The following is a 20,167-nucleotide window of genomic DNA, read 5'->3' as shown; positions in this document are numbered from 1 at the left end:
ACTATAACAATTTTAAAGTTGAATGGCTTTTTTACAGTTTACTGTATATATTTGGAATCACTAGTATCCATCTAATAATAATAATAAAATCATATTATTATTAGTGTCTTTTTTATGAGGTTTGCATTTGAATAACTGAATCCACGTCGGGTTTTTTCCAAGAATTTCTCTTTTATTTTGTTCATTTATAAATTAACAAAATATTTGTACATCCATTTTACTAAACCACAACCTTAGGTTCTCTCTACAACTTTACTAATAATAATGAACAACGAATTTATTCTATGTAATCATGTTGTAGAACAGCTTGCACTTACACACTGTTAGTGTTATCGTGATTTAATTAAATTACAAAACGTGTAATCCTCAAAGGTTTTATCTATTCCGTGAATAAAAACAAATCTGGGATGTAAATTTAACGAGCTCAAATGAGTCTTCACACACGGAGGCTCTGGCAGCGTGGCACAGTGGCAGTGCCATGGACTGGAACACACAGCGGCTCTGTTTTGGCTTCTGCTCATTGGACGCTCAGACGCAGATGTGCGTAATTGCGCGTGTCCATCAGTGAAGTGTGTTGGGGTGTCAACCGTTCATTCAGGTGAGGAGAGAGGGGGTGGAAGGGTTCAGCGGAGAGGGAATGAGAATGTCCCTATGTTAAAATGGATGTGACATGCAAAAATAGCTTTAATGGACGCGGTCTCGATGTATATTCGATCAAATTATTTTGGAGATTGTAGCATGTATAATTTAACATATTTGTTTTGTCCAAATCCATGCGTGCTGACAAAAACCTCCGTGCGTTTGTTTTAAACAAGTTACTGATTTATTGCACCTTTGTTTTGTGTAGAGCAGTGACCTACATCGAATTCCCACGCCTTGCTGATCTATCCAAATAACTGCGTTTATCAGTTCGGACGAATCCATTTCCTCTTGTTCACACCTTTGCTGCTCTTTTTCGGAACTCGTGGCGAAAAGCACCATAATCCTCTCCAGGAGTCGTGCCCCTCACGGCCCGTTTTATGATCTCGAGCCGACCCCAGTGGCGCGCTGGAGGGGAGCAACACTGCTCTGCTGGGGTCAGAGCCTTTGATCCGCGCGTCCGTTTGTCCGGGCTTTGGGGCTGTTGGGGAGGATGCGTGCGCTTTGGGGAGCCGAGGCATTTGTCATCCACAGAAAGAGAAAACATCAACAGGTACTAAACACTGCTGAACATGACACCATCAAAAGCAACATGGGATGTAAAACAGCAGGCAACTCTGACGCTTTGATTATATTGTTTTTAGAGAGAGCGGTGCCTCAATAATAATGAGGGCTGTTTGGACACCTTCACTGCGCGCGCGCGCGCACAATTAACCTGTGACCATCAAATGTGCATGCGCCTCACCATAATGGATTTTCGATTTTACTGTTCCTTAATTGACTTGAGCTTGTCAAATCGCAAGAAACACTCATCGATATGGCATTATTAAACACAATTAACACTCATGACTACATCGATTAGCTCATTACATCCACCAATAGTCCTGCGTTTCTGCAACACATTTTAACCTCAGTTTAAATTAGCCAATCCAAGATGAATGATAAATTAAATAATGCAACAGAAATGTTTTTATGGCACATCACTTAAGTTACCGATTTCCAATTAAGTTAAATTTATGCAGGCTAAAATGTTTAATTAAATTAAATTGTTTTATAATTATAGGCTCATATTTATTTGGTAAACTACAATAACACACTAAAATGTTGCTTTAACTTAAAAAAAAATGGGTTGCCTTAAAATTGAGATTGGTTTAATCAACAGAAACTCAAAATAGGCTATGCTATCTGAACCACATTGATTAGCTATCTAAGATGATTTGACAAAAGAAAAAAAGTTATAACAACAAGCAGCAGCACATATTATTATGATTTCATTTGAATATATATATATATATATATATATATATATATATATATATATATATATATATATATATTATAAAAATAATGTGTTAGTCAAAATAACCCATGCTACATAAATTCTGGTTGGAGGCCTAATAACTCATGAGAGTTTGTACTGGCCGTTTTTGAGAGTAACCAAACGTCCACATGATTGGTTTACAGCTCAAATACCCATAATGAAGGAACGTGCATGTCAATCACACTGCGTGGATTTACAGCTTCATAGACACGAGCCCATAACCTCTATACGTTTTAGAACAATTTTAGGATTTGTTTTCCATAAATCTACAATTTTTTATTAAATGACCCTATCCCTTAAAAAAAACGTATCTCTTCATATTTATGTACCTACGTGGGGTCAAACTGTGCCAAGAGGGTATTTTGGAAATAAAGTAACACCTCATTTCACAAAACACCCGATAGGTTCATCACAGTCAAATGTCACCGCTTGGCTCCACGTTAATGCGTATGTCCCCGTATCATGTTTATATAGTAGTTAGTACAGCTGTTTGGGTGAGAGAGAGAGAGAGAGAGAGAGAGAGAGAGAGAGAGAGAGAGAGAGAGAGAGAGAGAGAGAGAGAGAGAGAGAGAGAGAGGGGGGGGGGGGGGGGGGGGGGGGGGTGCAATGTTAACAGAAACGAGACTATCTTTAAGTGCAATACAGATATTTGAGGACAGAGATATTGCGAGATATTTTACGAGAAATGCCTAATTAATATCTCAGTCAACAGCTCAGATTTCACGTCTTTTCTGCTGTTCAAATGTCTGAATGTTTACATTACATCAAATAAGGAATCACACATTTCCGTGTTTCTGAAATTCTTCACTTGTTGTCCGTTTAGCTTGAACAAGAGAAAATAAGGAGAAACAACTAAAAAGAAACTAGCTTTCTACAAGATTAAATCAATCTTATTTTAATATTAGATGTGTTATATCTGTAATAGTATATACAATAATTAATTATTTGCATATCACCGTTTTTATTGAATTGCATAATATTGCATTTAATTTTTTTGTTTGCACGAAATAATCAAGTCGAAAATGAATCTAAAAAATATTTTATTTTCTATAGAATTATATAATTATTTAATTTTCTTCTAGTTGCATTTTTTCTAAAATGGAATCATGTTTCCATTATATAATTCTATTCAATTAAATTCTACACTGTAAATATATATATATATATATATATATATATATATATATATATATATATATATATATATATATATATATATATATATATATATATATTGGTTTTAACTTAAAAACGTAAGTTACCTGATTGCCTTAACATTTTTAAGTTCATTGAAATTATAAATTTGACCTAATACGATAAAGGTGATTGGTTTAACCATCAAAAACTCAAAATAGTATGTTATCTGACATTAATATACCACATTAATTATCTAAGTTGATTTGACAAAAGAAAAAAAGTTGTGATAAATCACGAATACACTTTTTTTACAGTGCATTTGTTCTATCGTTGCATAATATTACATTGCAGAAAATGTGTTTAACGCAATCTCGTGCACAGTAGCATTATCCCCATAAATGTTTCCAGCAGCCAGAGCTCTGCCACTTCCATGAGCGTATCAATGCTGAGGGAAGTGACGCAGGGACGGGCTGGGCGAAAATAAAACCCTGCTCCCCCTTTAGTCTTGATGATTGATGATGTCAGGTGTTCTGTTTCTAATTAACGTTTAAATTAGGCCGAAGAAACCCTTTCGAATTAGCGCTGCTCCGCTTGAGACCGTCAGGATCCTCTCTCTCTCTCTCTCTCTCGCCGCTTGCAGAAGAGAGATGGCGGGATTATCTTTAGAACTAATAATGCTCGCGCATTTGAGAGAAATGTAACACCATGTTCAGCTTCGGTTTCTCTGTAATGCGAATGTGCTATTGTTGGCGCTGAAGGGCATCATTCTCCCTATCAGAAATCCTATCCATCCACATTACATTAATACCCATGTATCGTTTAGTAGGTTTAGCAGCTTTCCTCTGACCTGGCATTCTGAGGTGACCAATTCGTTAAGGACATCTGAACCCGACAAGTGCTATTAATATTAAAAATAATTATTATTATAATAATTATTATTATTGCTATTATTAATGCAAGCACTTGCTAATTTCAACCCAGACAACATTTTGCTTATTATATTATGATTTGTAATTTTTGACAGTAATGGCATATTTAATGGCAGTAATGGCATCATTTTTCTTTCATTACATTTCTGTTGATATTTGAATTCATATTGTTGTCACATAAAATGTCACTTAAATGGAATTTAAAATAGCTTTAGGTGTAGGCTATTCGAAAATTCTGTTTGTTTCTTTCAAAAAATTAAATGATTTAAAATGAAACAAATCAATGCATTGTGTTGAAGCTGTGGAGGTGTGACATTACCGTATGGATACATTTGTTCAATGCATTGCTTATTTGTCATAACATATTGTATTGAGTTTGGCTGCGTGTCGCCCACGTCGTCCGGTCTGTCCCCGCACTAATAGAATGTCGTGCTGTTTTACGGCTCGTGAGGAGTTTGGCTCGTCCCAGTCCCTGTACGGATGTCACCATATGGTTCTCTTGGCACGGACAATGCGATATTCCCGCGAACTGGCCATATATCGCCAATGACTCGTGTAAGAAGGACATCTATCACCCTAATCGATTATTGAAACCCTGTTAAATATTACCAGATGTCAACATCGCCACTTGTTTTATTGCCTAATGTTTTACATTTATGGGGAGACCACCAAAATATTCACCAGTCTACAGGCCTCAGCAAGGTTTAAGAGAAAATGTGTATATATATATATATATATATATATATATATATATATATATATATATATATATATATATATATATATACAACACAGTTAATGCTAATGTTAATTTTAAACAATAAACACACACATACACAACACAGTTAGTAATAATGTTAATTTTAAACAATAAACAAAAATAAAATAAATCAAAAGCAATAACACTGAAGAGTTCAGTGCATGCTTTTTAAAAATATTTTTTGAGCAGATCATAAAAATAAAAACTTTATGAATTAATATTAGCCTTTGTATAGGCTTTATATAAACATGTATTACATGTGTATAAGATAAAATTGTGTGTAGGGGAAATATCTGTATTTTGTTAAAAAGCAAGCTGAAACGAGATTTTAAATAAATATCTCGCATAATAAATGCAATATAGCCTACAGCACAAAGAAAACACGAAGTGCGGTGCAGAATAAGTGGGAAAAAATATGTTTTATTCTGTTGATTCGTTTCTTCAGTTCAAGTATCATTACATTAGTCATTTCTTTCTTCAATTTATTGTTGTCTTAAATCTTCTATTTAGTGTTTTGAATCAAGAAGTCGATTTCTTCTTACCTGCATCTTCATAGCAGGCGCGCTGCGTTTCTCCAGTGTCCCACGAGCATCATCTGAAACCCTGTCCGAGGCTGCGCGTGTCAGAGCAACACTGCCGCTTTCTCCCCTTCACCCACGTGCACTTTCACAGATTCATAGAATGGGACTGCCGTGCTGAATGAGATATTACTGAAATATTTTGTGTATAGGAAATCCTATAAAAACAACCTTTACAACAAACCACTTGGTCAATATCCTGCTTACGCATGATAGTGTGCCTTTGCAATACTTGTGCTACATTAAAAATAATTATAAAATGTCCACCAGCAAAATGCATGTAGCCTGTTTTAAAGGCTTAACTGCTTATAAAAATGTCGGTGCTTTGGAAAGATCAACACCGTTAAAATTGGCATGACATAACATAGTAGTATATATAACATAGTATATGCAGTTTGTTTTAGGGTAAAATAACCCTAACCCTAACCCCCTAACCCAATCTATAGAAATCATTTTTATTGGACTGAAACGATCACATTGCATTCTGATCTCATGTGTTCTGATGACAGCTATACACGAGGTGTGAGGGAATTATGCTGTCATAATAGCCTCCAAAACAGCAATAATCACATCCATATCTCAGTAATTAGCGAGTTGTTCCCACATGGACAACTCTTGAATGTCTTAAACAGGCCTATTAATTCTTAATGTTCATCAATGTCTTGTTGAATGCTTATTTTGTTTTATTTGTTTATTTTTATTTTGCACAATACGTTTTTATTATTAAACTGAATATAGATTCGAAAGCACATTCACATAAAAACGGAATGCTAGTGTTGGTGTTAATGAGCACACACACACTCTCCCTTTTCAGGCAGGTATACGCGTGGAGCACGTGGTTTGCCCTAAGTGGGAGTGGGATGCATCAACAGATGCATAAACATACCGAGCCATCTCCCCTCTCTTTAAACTTCAGGGGGAAACTCCTCCTATTCTCGGTCCAATTCATTATTGTGGTCTGGCCCTTTAAGACAGAGCAGCGGGTCAGCAAGTAGTGTAGTGTTTCTCTAATTGAACTTCACAAAAGCAATCAACAAGAACTAGTTAGCGGTTGCTTGCTGTTTTGAGCCTCCTTCGGACACGGCTATGGTGAAGATCCTCATGGAGCAGCTCAGAGAACACTGGAGCCGCATATGAGGACTAAAGTTCGGGTGCCCGTGACTCCTGAAGCATGGTGCTTTTGGAGAGCCACTTCAGAGTGAGGAAGAACGTTTAAAGAGAGGAATAGACAAGGCTTTTGTATGCATAAACAAGTTTGAACGAGCTAGGTGACTTCTATTCGAAATAGTTTCTTGGGACTGAGATGACCTCCAGCTCTAAAGACATGAAGGCAGGCTCCGTTTTGCAGTCCAGCGGCGAGGAGAGGCGGCGGGGTCCCTTGGACCAACTCCCACCTCCGGCCAACTCCAACAAGCCTCTCACCCCTTTCAGCATTGAGGATATCTTAAATAAACCGTCCGTCAAGAAGTCCGTCGGTAGTCTGTGCCCTCCGCGGGTGCTGGAGAAAGTGACCGGCTCGAGTGCGTCTCGGAACGGGATCAGCGCTCCGTCCTCGCCGTTATGCGCTCTGGAGGAGCTGGCGAGCAAAACATTTAAGGGTCTGGAAGTCAACGTTATACAAGCTGCAGAAGGTAAAATGTTTTGTCCTTTTTTTATATAGAGAGAGAGAGAGAGAGAGAGAGAGAGCGAGATTTATACTTGTGAATTCAGATTGTGTTTACGAATAAATGCACGAGTTTCAAATGCGCAAATGGAGGTGTACTTTTAGAAGTGTTATTGTTTAGCAGTAAGCTATTATATGTGCATTTTACAACTGATATCCAATGCTTATTTTTATAAGCATATGCAAAATCAATAAATAACAAAAATATACTTTTTAGTCAAAACGATTGATTTTTTTTTAGGTTCATTGATTACCAACTTGTTTTCTCCCGCATATTATTATTATTATTATTTGGTTATACACATTTTCAGATAATAAATTAGATTATTTTTTTTCCTGAGCTAAATGTCTTTAGCGATTCCTCGAGTGTAACTGTCAGTATTTCAGGAATTTCATCTATATCCCCCTAAAATTGAAAAGGTTCTTCGATAGTCAAGCAAAAAAACAAAAACAAAACTATTCTTATCAAGAATAATTTTCATTATATAGAGTTTCTCTCTGTTTCTTTGGCGATCAAAATGGTTTGTCTGATCATTAGACTGGTTTCATGATAGTTTAAAATTCCAGTAAATTACGGTTTTCTACAGAACTATAGCCTAGGTTTTTGTAGCTCTTAAAATGTTCCAAAACCTTTGTTTTCAGAAATGTAGCCTAATATGATGGAAAACAAGCTAACTTTACAAGAATGCTAATGTTCACTTGACATATTTACAGAAAATGACGTTCGTGTTGACATTGCAGAACTGTCTTGGTGGGTCACACTAATGGTTAAGGTCATCTGTAATAGGACTGAGGCCAGTTCTGTGGCGTGATAGGCTGCTTGATTAACACATCAAATATTTCGAATTTACTTGGCAATCAAAAGTTCAGATGTTTTGGAAAGTTTCTCCCACTCTTTTCAAGAACAGCTGTTATGCAGCTGGAATGAACAACTGCGGCCTATCGCATAACACAACATGTGTACACTCTTAAAAATAAAGGTTCTAATTTGAACCAAACAGGATTGTGCAGCTTAATTCCACAGAAGAACCTTTTAAAGTTTTACAAGGGGGGAAAAATAATCTACAGTCTGTTCTGGTCCTTTAAAGATCCTAGAAACCAAAACACTGATCTAAAGTGAACCTCTAATGTTGCAATAAATACTTTTTAATCTCCTGAGAAGCAAGATACAGATATAATATACAGCCAAAAATAGGACCATTGGAGTGCTTCCAAATAATGCTTTCAAAATGGGAAATGAAACTTCATGTATTTGTCTATTTCGATTTACATGCATTACTGAATAGGCATTAGCTTTATAATGTTTGGGAATGATTTACTAAAGAAAGTTATTCTGAATTGTGACCCAGTGGTCCTCACACATGGTCGCCTGCGTTATTCCTGGAAATCAACTCTCCTTTCTTTCCATTTAAAGGTCGCGAACATCTCAACGGCTTCGGCCAAAGACAGGCCTCCAAAAAACGACGGAAGTCCCGCACAGCCTTCACAAACCACCAGATCTACGAGCTGGAAAAGCGCTTTTTGTACCAGAAATACCTGTCACCGGCCGACAGAGACCAGATCGCACAGCAGCTGGGTCTGACCAACGCGCAGGTCATCACCTGGTTCCAGAACCGACGGGCCAAGCTCAAGAGAGACCTGGAGGAGATGAAGGCGGACGTGGAGTCTCTCAAGAAAATCCCTCCGCAGGCACTGCAGAAACTGGTGTCCATGGAGGACATAGAAGACCCTCACGGTGGCTCGGGGCCCATTTCTCCCAGCCTCTCCCCGAGGGCCTTTCCACAGTCCCCGTCCTCGTCCAGAGGCCAAACCACAGACGAGTTCTCCGAGGAGGACGAGGAAATCGAGGTGGACGATTAAAAGCGGGCCCTTGTTTTCAGAGAAGGGCATTTTTCACAACTTTTGCACGGACTCTGCGGAAGAACTTGAAATGCAAGCGAAGGTTTCTGTCTCCCTTGTTTTTAATTTATTGAAAGGACCTCTACGTTCTGATGTGCAGATCGAAGACATGGTTTAAGGAATACGCTTTCATAAGATCTGAGAAATGCTTAGAGATAAATGGTACAGTATCAAGACTGCAACATGTGTATGTACATTTTAAGCTTTATTTCTCAGCTCGATTTTCGAAGGAAACGTGTGCAATTGTTTACACCGTTCAACACACATTTATGACCGCTGTGGAACCTCTATGCCAAAAGTGATTTTCAATTAAATTCTCAGCTGAATAGAATTATATATTTATAAATAATTTCAGAACATAAAAAAAAAAAAAAAAATCACAAAGCAAATTTATTCAATCTTCATTCTACATTGTAATTGTCAAGACTCATTTCCCAAAGTTTTACATTATATATCAGTCCCTGGCACAATTCCTACAGGCATTATTTAACAAAAAAATAAAAAAATAAATAAATGTATGTCCAAAACAATGCAAGGGCAAGGTTGTGTATATATATAACAAGTTATGATGCATCTAACTCGTTAAATTTATTGTAACATTCTATTTAATCCTCATTTATGTAAATAAAGGGTATATGTAATTTCACAATGTTTCCTTACCTTGAGTCAGAATTTAATCATGCATTGTATGCTGAGCTGAATTATAAAATAACAATTGGCATAAATTTGTGGATATAGGAAATCCACTTTTTTTTTTTTTTTTTTTTTTTTTTTACTGTAAAAACATTTTTCATTATAATGCCACAACAACAACTCCATCCATTTCATTCATCACAAATAAGTCTCTCTCTTTTTTAAAAACAATTTTCTTAATCTGTAATTAAATTCACAGTAGTTTAACACCATCTAAAAATTTAAGACAGCAATTAAATTTAAGTTTAACATTTTAGTGGCATTATTATTATTTTTATTATTTTTACAGAGTAATAAGGTAAAAGTGTCATGCATCAAATAATGGCACACTCTCTGGAGTTAAACAGCTGAGAGAGGCAGAGCACTTTTACACATCGGTTCATTGTGTGTGTTAAGAGTGTTTGTGTGTGTGTTAAGTGCCTGCAGCTTAATTAGGACACTTGAACAAGGTTCCCCCCTCTCACATTGTCACGAGGACAACATAAAGCTTGCTTTCCTCCTCGCGCCATATGGTTTATGAATCTTCTCTAACACAAACTAGTCAACATGATTGATTAGGTTAACCCGCCTTTGAGTGCGCATTAACAGTTTCAGTCGGTCGAGCCCGAATAATGCCCCACATCTGTGCCCGTGTGTTAAAAACGCCCATGAATAGCAGATGATTTGCATGCGGTTCCTAATGAATAAATCTCAATAGGAAGCCGGTGGAAATGGGGAGGATTGATGCATCCTGGTCTGGCGAATTTCTTTCGGCCCATTTGTGTCCGTTTGTGAGCAGATCACGGCAGCAGTTTTGGGGCAGCGAGAAGATGGAAGTACAATTGGCCTAATCGCTTGGAATAGTTGGGGTTGAAAAGTCAAGCAGATTTTTCTGAGCGCATTGTGGAGAGCCGCATTCTCAGAGCTCTAAATGCCTCGGGTTCCAACTGAGAATCGCGATGATTGGAATTCGAAGGTATATGAATATAAATGTCTTTGGACTTTTACTATTGAAAGCCACGATTTCACAGTGTGAAAATATTCGAGAAAACAAGCGCTTTAAACACTCTGAAAGGACCCTCGGATGATAGAGCAGCATGTTTCATTTTAGAGAAATATATGTTTTTTTAAATCAAATCTGTTGGCTAGCCTACATAGTGCAACATTTCATTAAAAGGCGGTAAAAGTACGTTGTTATTTACACAGACAGATATGGAAACGCATGTTTGTTTTTTTGTAATATGTTACAGACATTGTAAAATCATTACTCTTACTCTATTTTCATTTAAAGTCTGATATAAAATATATAAAAGAAGAACTAAACCAATTAAAATAACGCTTTACCTATGTAGCCTAAGTAGCAACAATGTTGCAGTTTGCTTACAGAATAGGCCTACTTCAATATCACCGTATTGAATGTTAGGCCTATTTAATATTATTAGCCTATTATTATTATTATTAATATTATTATGCTATATTTTAGATTCTTTAAAAATATCGGCTAGGCTACTTAAGATTATTTGTTATTACAGAAGAAAAAAGAAAAAAACCCGAAATAAAACCAAACATTTTTAGCCTTGAGTCTTTTTTTTTTTTTTTTTTTTTTTAATAGGCTATTTTAGCGAATCGCGAAAAATAGTCGAAATTACATTAGAGGCCTATACCGGTGACGTAGTCCATTGATTTAATTGATTTCGTTTTTTAAAGTCATATATAGGCTATGCGTACATATAGCCTATGTAAATATTTAATGTAAAATAAAATAATTGCGAAAAACATTTCGTTTTCTTTAATTGAAAATTCACTGCAGAGTTGTTTAAAGCCTAAAATGATTGTATTCTAGATGCTTTAATAGACTACACATGAGGGAGAAAAAAACAAAAAACAAATTGTCTTACTAAAATAGGCTACTACAATTAGTAAACAAAAATTGATACAAAGTATACGTTAGCCTACTATTCATTGACCCTCAAAATTAAGCTTGTATTTTTTTTATTTTAACTGTAAATCTGTATGCATTTATAATGGTAAAATATAGGCCTATTTGGTTGTAAGGAAAATATATGCAGGAAAAAAAAAAAATATATATATATATATATATATATATATATATATATATATATATATATATATATATTCAACAAAAAAATAGCCAACAGATTTTTTTTTTTTTTAAAAGAAGAAAAAAAAAGAAAAAAGCATACTGACATTGTATAGGCTACAAAGACTGGTGGACACAGAGGCAACATAGTAATTTGGTAAATAATCATTTTACCTAATTTTAGCCTACTTTTGCCTATTACAACAACCATGTATTTCCAAATAGTGTGTGTGTTTATAAGCCTATAGGTTTTCCTTGTTTCACCAAGCATTTAAAGCGTTTCTTATCACAACTGTTACATCAGCATTGCTTTCCCTGCGTTTCTAATAGACATTCTGCCTGAGGTTTTCATTGCCTCTTCATAGCGCTACATATAATGTAACATACTGTTGAGATGAAAAATGCCTTGAGATGAAGATGATCCTAATAGAGTCATTGTGAGGTGACTGAAGGGGATTGGTGTTAGTGGAGCTCTCTTGAAGACCAACACTGCACCCTAGTGGCTGACTTCTAAACACACTGTCCATACAAATACAAACATTAATTTCGACTTTAACAAGGCTAGACATCATTTATGCTCATATATATATATATATATATATATATATATATATATATATATATATATATATATATATATATATATATAATTTAAATTGCACTTAAATAATTTCATTTATTTAAAAAAAGAAAAGGACACAAACATACAATACAAAATGCACTCAGTATTTTTTTACCACTTAAAATTTATTTTCAAAAATACAAAACAAAAAAATAAGTATATATGCACAGAAAGCTATTAAAATAGAATATGTGAAATACAAAATATTTACACCAATTGATATTTTAACATAATCCTATCTCGTCCTTTTGTCTTTTATAGTATAATGGAGTACCAGCGGTTGTGCCTAAAACGAGAGAGACAAGAGAAAAAGAGGAAAGCGTTAGAACATGAAATAAAGGATTGAAATGAAAAAAGCTAAGTATCATCTTGTTGACAGGCTAACGACTTTGACACTAAACAGATATTGCTGACAGAGCATCATCCGCCACACTTTAAAGCATATGAGGCATGGAATTACTTGTGCTAAATTCTCACAACACTTTGACGCCCGACAAACCGCAGCAAGACCCAGTATGAAGCAATATGGAGAATAGCACTTCTATTGCATTTTTCAGACCACAAGGCGACATCAGGCATATGGCTTTTCCTAGTCCTATAAATCTCTGCCTGTGCTGCTATTCCCCTCAGAAGATGTAAACCGGAGCACAGTAAATCGCTAGTGTGCTAGAGAAATGAAGATCCCTTCTAAAGGGAAAGCAAACGTGCTGATGGTGTGAAAGAATGCGGTATGAAATTAGCTGGAGACGCTTGAGACTACAATACCTTTCCAAACCAGTGAGACAGCCAGAGACGCTTCATGGTCATGTGATCTGGGAGAGATTCGTTATTAAATAACATCTGGACCTGTAGCGCAACAAAGAGCACACGATGAGGAGAGAAGAAAACAGAGCAGGAGGGTGGAAAAGAAAAACAATCAGAGGTTTAGTTAAAAATCTATCTCTGCTTCAAGTTAGAGAGATAGATGTTTTGGTCGTTCAATTCGAACATTGATTCTATCTATTATGGGATTGAATAACAAATTCTCCTAACTGGGCTATACAAATCATACATGCCATTTATATAATTAATCAAATGTTGTCTGTTTGTCTAATACAGCGTCTGGAAGCATCGAAGAAGCTGCACGTCACGTTCACATTCGCTAACAACAGACCAATCATCTGTAAGCTTAAGGCTAGACTTCATCAACACAACATGAGTGAATCATGTATAATTTTAGTACACTGAAACAATTTTATACCTGGGATCAACTGCATATAGATTAATTAAATTAGTAGACCAGATGCGACAAAAACAAAAGAGTTGGCTTTGAAATTACAGTCATTATTTCTTTAAAAGTAAATAAATTATAAATTCATAGCATATAAACAGAACTGGTGGTGATGCAAAATATTCCACAAAATATGACTTTCTGGTCCTAAGTATAAAAGCAATGGCTCTTTAAAGCATGGGAAGAAAGAGAAAAGCGAGTCAGACCTGATGTTTCTCCACGTTTAGTCGATGACATAAGACTTTCCTCAGATGCCGTACTTCAGCCCTGACTGAACAACGTACAAATTTCTGCTGCAGGAACATAACTTAAAATAAGTTAATTTGTCATCGCTTCTAATAGTAACAAACAACCAGTGTTAAGGTTTTCTTGAGAGTGAATCATGGTACATCATATTCCTTCTGTGGCTGTCGTCTTACCTGTAGAGTTAATTTATTTTTGTCCTTCCCGGAAAATGACGAGCTGTAAAAAACAAAATGAAATTAAGATAGGATGCTTTAGAACTCAGTACCACTGTTCAAAAGTTAGTTTCTTTGTTTTTTTTATGTTTTTGCAAGAAGTCTATGCTCACTGAGGCTGAAATCATTTGATCAAATAATATACAGTAAAATCAGAAATATTGTGAAATATTATTACAATTTAAAATAGCTGTTTACTATTTGAATATGTTTTAAAATGTAATTTATTCCTGTGATCAAAGCTGAATTTTCAGCATCATTACTCCAGTCTTCAGTGTCACATGATCTTTCAGAAATCATTATAATATGATGATTTGATGCTCAAGAGAAACATTTCTGATTATTAACATCAATGTTGAAAACAGTTATGCTGCTTCATATTTTTTTGTGGAAAAGGTGATACATTTCTTTCAGGAGTCGTTGATGAATAGAAAGTTCAAAAGAACAGCATCTGTTTGATTGATTTTTCTAACATTATAAATGTCTTTACTGTCAATTTAAATCAATTTAATGCATCCATGCAGAATAAACATATATATTTCCTAAAAAAATAAGCTTATGGTAACCCGAAACCTTTAAACAGTACTGCAAAAAACAAAACAAAAAAAACATAATAAGCTTTACTGCGGTCTTACCTTTGCCTTTCCAGACATAGAGAAACCTGCTCATCGTATCTGTAAAAGTGAGCTTTGGAGTGGTCAAAGCTTGTGTACGGTAATCCTGTGTTATCTGGAACTGAATCTACAAGGAAAACGCAAACACACTTCTTAATAAAACAATCTTAATAAAAACACATTAACAGCAGTATCTATCTACATGTAATCCCGTACCTTCTCCAGATGGCTGTATGATGCGTTCAAGACCCCGTGACTGATAGAATTCTTTAATTCGCTTGTCTTCGCCTGAGAAGATCAGATGGACATTTAACCACGACTGACCAGGAGTCACAAAAACTGACACTCAAGTTCAAATGATCCTGTGCACTGTACTTACTCTCTTGTAGACCCGGGACTAGTTTGTAGACAATGTCTTGCATGACTCTGTCCAGCTTTAGATTCAGCAGGGGCTGCGTTTCGTGGATTTTGATGTTACACATCGGACAATATTTGCTGGTCTGGAGATACTTCACAATGCAACTCTTACAGACTGTGGAGAGAGTAAGTATTCAGTACAACAAAGTAGCTTGTGGATTTCATCAGCATATAGTAATTGTGAAGTTGTCTGCTTTAAGTCATTTGGAAGTGTTATTAGGAGAGAGATGAAGTACACAACACTTACACGTATGGAGACATTCTGTGATGGTGGTTGCGTCGATAAAGTATCCTGCGCAGAGGTAGCAAACGATGTGTTCATTTAGGTCCTTTATCTTTATTTTAACTTCTTCCTGTGGTACCAAACAAGGGAAAACATGTCATGCAGGGACGTATTTGAGATACGTGACATTCTGAATTTACGTAAAAACACCAGCCTTTGACATTAAAAGGGATAGTTCACCCAAAAATGAAAATTATGTCATTACTTACCAGACAGTTGATGGCACCCATTGACTTCCATAGTAGGTAAAAAAAAATACTATGGTTGCCAATGGGTGCCATCAACTGTCTGATTACAAACATTCTTTAAAATACCTTCTTTTGTGTTCAACAGAAGAAACTCATTACAGGTTTGGAACAACATGAGGGTGAGTAAATGATGACAAGATTTTCACTTTTGGGTGAACTATCTATGTAAGGTGGTTTTAGGGCAGTCCTTGAATGCATATACAGTACAATATTGAAATCAAAGAGTGTCTCACGTTAAAACATATACATAACACATTTTATCCATGGCGTTCCCATCTGTCAACATCATATATGCCAAGGGTCAGTTTCAATAAATTAGGTGACTAGGGGGGAAAAAACATATCTATTCTATACTTTCTATTTACACATATAGATAGCTGACACTGAATCAAGTGTCAGCAGTGTCCTGCATTTTGACATGCTGAAATTTAATTGAAACTACTTGAATCAAAATTGTAATCTATAATTATGCCGTTTTTAGGACCTCTTATTAATTATTATCAATTATTATTTAAAACGAAGGCAAACTAGAGATGCCAAACGTGATTAAAAATTGAGAAAATTAAAAATTTCTAGTCGATGTTAAATAAAAAAGAATATATTTATGTATTTTTACATCACGTGCTTTTCTGAAATGAAGTAAAATGTGTTGTGTACAACTATTTACATGCGCGCTCCTTTATGTAGTGCGGCAAAGCGCGCACTTTTCACTTTTCAGCGAGTCAGTTGTCAGACTCATTTGTAAACAAGCGAGCCTGCGACCGGCTAAATAAACCAGAGTATAGTCTAAGCGAGTACTACTAGTTTAATATCAATCATTGCCTGGACTTCAAGCCACTGAATTCAACAAGGACTCGATGTTGAGGTAAGAAGAAAACGGCATGTCCCGCATATGCACCTTAGGTGTCACATTACGTCCCATTAATTCAAAAGTACAAATACATTTTCTGTCACTTATGTTCAACACGGACATGTGCTGCCGAAAATGCATGCTGAAGCAGATCATAACGATGCACTTGTTCACTCGTCTGGGCCAACGCGCATCAATAATCATGTGGGATATCACAGCTCAGCACGCGACGTCAACCACCACCGCTATATTCGTTAGGAGCGCACAAACAACCCTTTTTATTCGTGTATTGAATTTTGTAGATGGGAAAAAACTAAAAGGCAGAGGGGATTCGACTGAGACGGATTTGACAAGAAAACCAACGCCACGGAGAACAAAAACACAACCGCGGCTAGACACAGTGGATTGATTCTTCGCAACACTCACGCCTGCGCAGACACGCAGCACAGTCTCGCGCTCCATCTCTCGGCTTTCGCGCCACACAGAACGCCCCTCTCACGCGCGTTTATAGTAAGCGCGGGAAGCACGCGGCGAAAGACGGGCGCAGAAACGTTTATCGCCCCTTTCACTCACCTCGTTCCTTAAAGGGTCGAGCTTGTAGACGTTCTGCAGCTGATTTCTTAGCCGCATAGCTATCGCCATCGGACCTTGTTCCGCCATCTTTGGGAATTCTGCATACTTCCGGGTAACGGGAGAGTGGGTGAGTTCGGTTGCTGAGAGGCGGGGGGACATGCTGGTTTTTACACACACACTCATTTCCATCCTACATTGATATTATCATTGGGTGTGTGCAAACAGCATTCTAAAGCAGCCCGTCAGAGTATAGTCTTCACATCATATGCGTTTGACTCTTTAACTCTATTTATCTATGAGAGAGATATGTGACAGGATCATCCCTTATAAAAATGAACCATGGTTTTATTAAAGTAGAAGTAGATTGATTGCCATTTGTAAAACAGTTTTACTACAAAAACCGCTACTAAAATATGCTTAGTATTTCAAAACCATGGTTAAACTAGTTTTGGTTTAACTTGAAACAATGTTTGTTTGTTTTTTATTATTATTTGTAGTAAAACCATTGTTAATTTTCATAAGGCCATTATAGTCCAGTCATTTTATGAAAAAAGGTTGAACAAATTGCAACAGAAGCAAACTCAACTGATTTTGTATTCTCAATATGTCCTGAGTAATGAAAAAAAAGTCCCGAAGATTCCAATTAGGGGAAAGTTTCGAAAAAGACCCAAATATAGCCTATACGCCTATTCATTATTTTTCTTACGTGAATAGGGTAAAAATATTAACCTTTAGATATCACCATGAAAATTACTGAGTTGATCACTTACATCAAGACAAACAAAAATTGTATTACAAGTTTTTTTAAATTGTTTGTTAACATGGACAAATGGTGCATAATCTAATTATGTATGTGCTAATTTGTATAAATACCACAACAGATCTAAACATTGGGTCTTGCCAGGAGAAAATGTCTTGTTGAATCTTGTTGACACATGACAGTAAAATACTTAATGTTAAGGTCTGAATGGAACCCATTTAGGCTACCCATGAACATTAATAGAGGCAGGAAGAAGTACTTTAGAAACCAGCCTTTATTAATTATTATTGCAGAGATGGGGTTTGGGGCTGGGTCCGTGGGACTGTTTCTGGGGATTCACTTTTTATTTTACTTACCTTTTGTCTTCTGCATTCTCCTTATCATTGTCTTCTGTTCTTCCCTCAAACTCGTCCCCCAGAAACAGTCCCACGGACCCAGCCCCAAACCCAATCTCTTAAAAATTAATAAAGGCTGGTTTCTAAAGTACTTCTTCCTGCCTCTATGTATTAATGTTCATGGGTAGCCTAAATGGGTCACATTCAGACCTTAACATCAAGTATTTTACTGTTATATGTCAACAAGATTCAACAAGACCTTTTCACCTGGCTATACCCAATGTTTAGATCTGAATTCACGTAAGAAAAATAATGAATAGGCGTATGCATAGGCTATATTTGGGTCTTTTTCTAAACTTTCCCCTAATGGGATTCTTCGGGACTTTTTTTTCCTTACTCGGGACATATTGAGGATACAAAATCAGTTGAGTTTGCTTCTGTTGCAATTTGTTCAAGGTTGACCCCCATTTTGGCTTAAAATGACTGGACTATTACCTACAAACTCAAACGGAATAGAATAGAATAGAACAGAATAGAATAGAACATGGATAAAATGTTTAAGATTAGAGGGGGCAAACAATATAAATTTAAGAATCTGTCGACCCCATATTGATCAACCACTTTTTGACGTGTCAATGGTGGTTACGAATAGAATATAACAGAATAGAATAGAATTCTAACTCAAACCTGCTTATATCTCCATCCTGAGACCTTCAGACATAATTTGCTTTTATTTTTCTCTCACTAAGGCTGAAATGTAAACCAACCACCATACTCTCAGAAACATAGCAGCCTATTTAAACCTTAGGCTATATCTTTTTTTACCTTTACTTTTTGAATGAGAATAATTATTTTATTCGAATGCCACAAACAATTGTGTATGTCTAATTTCCATTTTATTTGAACAATTTTTTTTTTAAGTAGATTCACATTTAAATGAATTTTCCATGTAGGCCTTTGTACAAATGTTTAGCTTGCCATATTTAATGTTTCGAGAATGAAAACAAAGATGTGAGGTATAGACATATACTGCACGTCGTGTAGGCCTACAGTCTGTTCAATTTGGTTGTAGGCCTACTGTTGTATAGGCTACCTGATTGATCATTCAGTTGATATGAATACAAGTATACAACATTAAAATTGTGTCTTTCCAAAACACTTTTTGGTGCCAAGAACTCTGGAAAACATGTTTTGTGACAGTTAACTGTTATACTGACCTCTTGAATGGACCATAACCCTCACAGCATTTTATTATTATTATTATTATTTGTGAACAATTAAACCGTTACGATTTTAATCGACAGGATGCCACATATACTGTCTATAGGGCTTAATTTGTACATTATTTAACCAAGAACGTATTGGATACACTCAAAAAGTGTAATGTTGCAACGTGACCGCTAGATGTCCCTATACTTACTTGAATGTCGTGATCAGGGATTCCTTTTAATGCTTCAGAAACAAGTGAACAGCCCGCACTTGTTCTGCAGTCCAAAGTCTGGTTTCTGCTCTTTTTCATGACTTCTGGAATTTAGCAAATGCAAATTCATCGTTATTGTTTCCAATTCAAATGTATCTCTAAATGTGCTGCAGCAGTGTTTCTTAAAAATCTTCAGAAAGAGTTCATTTTTACCACACAATGTCTGATAATCATGGCTTTGTAGTTTAAATTGATTGGAGATATACAAGTACAACATTGGCTTGAGAAAATAAATTTGTAGATAGTTGGACTGCACACAGAAATATTAATTTTACAATTGGTGAAAAAGTACAGCATTTCTTACTTCTTCTTATTATAATAAAACAATGGCTTAGAACAAAGCGTCTTTATGTGCATTGATTTTCTTGATTTTAACTAATACTGTCTCATAGGTGGTCTATTTTGTCTTACCTGTCAAAACCCATTACAATTAATCCTGTTTTCACCTGTTTGGACTCGATGTGTACTTTACACAAAAGTCTAATATTGACTGTCATTGCGAACCTGAATGAAGCAGTGTTTAACTCAGCAGTAACTGTAGAAATCCATATGAATTTT

The 20,167-nt window shown here is 36.0% G+C and overlaps 3 protein-coding genes across 5 annotated transcripts in view; 1 reads left to right on the top strand and 2 right to left on the bottom strand.

Moving 5' to 3' along the window:
* Nucleotides 1-564: 564 nt before the first annotated feature.
* On the top strand, nt 565-9,465 carry lbx2 (ladybird homeobox 2). The gene is made up of 3 exons (XM_079893211.1): nt 565-598; nt 6,179-6,995; nt 8,442-9,465. The coding sequence occupies exons 2-3, from the start codon at nt 6,668-6,670 to the stop codon at nt 8,885-8,887; spliced, it is 774 nt and encodes a 257-aa protein (XP_079749337.1). The 5' UTR covers nt 565-598; nt 6,179-6,667; the 3' UTR covers nt 8,888-9,465.
* The window catches only part of tlx2 (T cell leukemia homeobox 2), a gene marked incomplete at its 3' end in the record, with an annotated part of 145,494 nt that continues 133,401 nt past the window's right edge, over nt 8,075-20,167 (bottom strand). Inside the window, exon 5 of the transcript XR_013823557.1 lies at nt 8,075-8,089. The remainder of the gene's footprint in view (nt 8,090-20,167) is intronic.
* Nucleotides 12,435-17,238, bottom strand: pcgf1 (polycomb group ring finger 1). 3 transcript variants are annotated; one of them, XM_079893485.1, is made up of 9 exons: nt 17,035-17,140; nt 15,328-15,433; nt 15,043-15,195; nt 14,880-14,951; nt 14,685-14,790; nt 14,011-14,053; nt 13,798-13,884; nt 13,087-13,167; nt 12,435-12,607 (listed from the first exon to the last, which is right to left on the bottom strand). In XM_079893485.1, the coding sequence occupies exons 1-9, from the start codon at nt 17,119-17,121 to the stop codon at nt 12,557-12,559; spliced, it is 786 nt and encodes a 261-aa protein (XP_079749611.1). In that variant the 5' UTR covers nt 17,122-17,140; the 3' UTR covers nt 12,435-12,556. The 3 variants fall into 3 exon arrangements, with proteins under 3 accessions (XP_079749611.1, XP_079749610.1, XP_079749612.1); XM_079893484.1 differs by having other exon boundaries at nt 12,468-12,607; nt 13,798-13,881; nt 17,035-17,238; XM_079893486.1 differs by lacking the exon at nt 17,035-17,140 and adding an exon at nt 16,888-17,023 and having other exon boundaries at nt 12,468-12,607.

Source organism: Squalius cephalus, assembly GCF_949319135.1.
Source record: "Squalius cephalus genome assembly, chromosome: 14".
Taxonomy (NCBI): Eukaryota; Metazoa; Chordata; class Actinopteri; order Cypriniformes; family Leuciscidae; genus Squalius; species Squalius cephalus.
The sequence above is the reverse complement of the archived record's forward strand: the minus strand, read 5'-3'. Positions and strand labels throughout refer to the sequence as shown.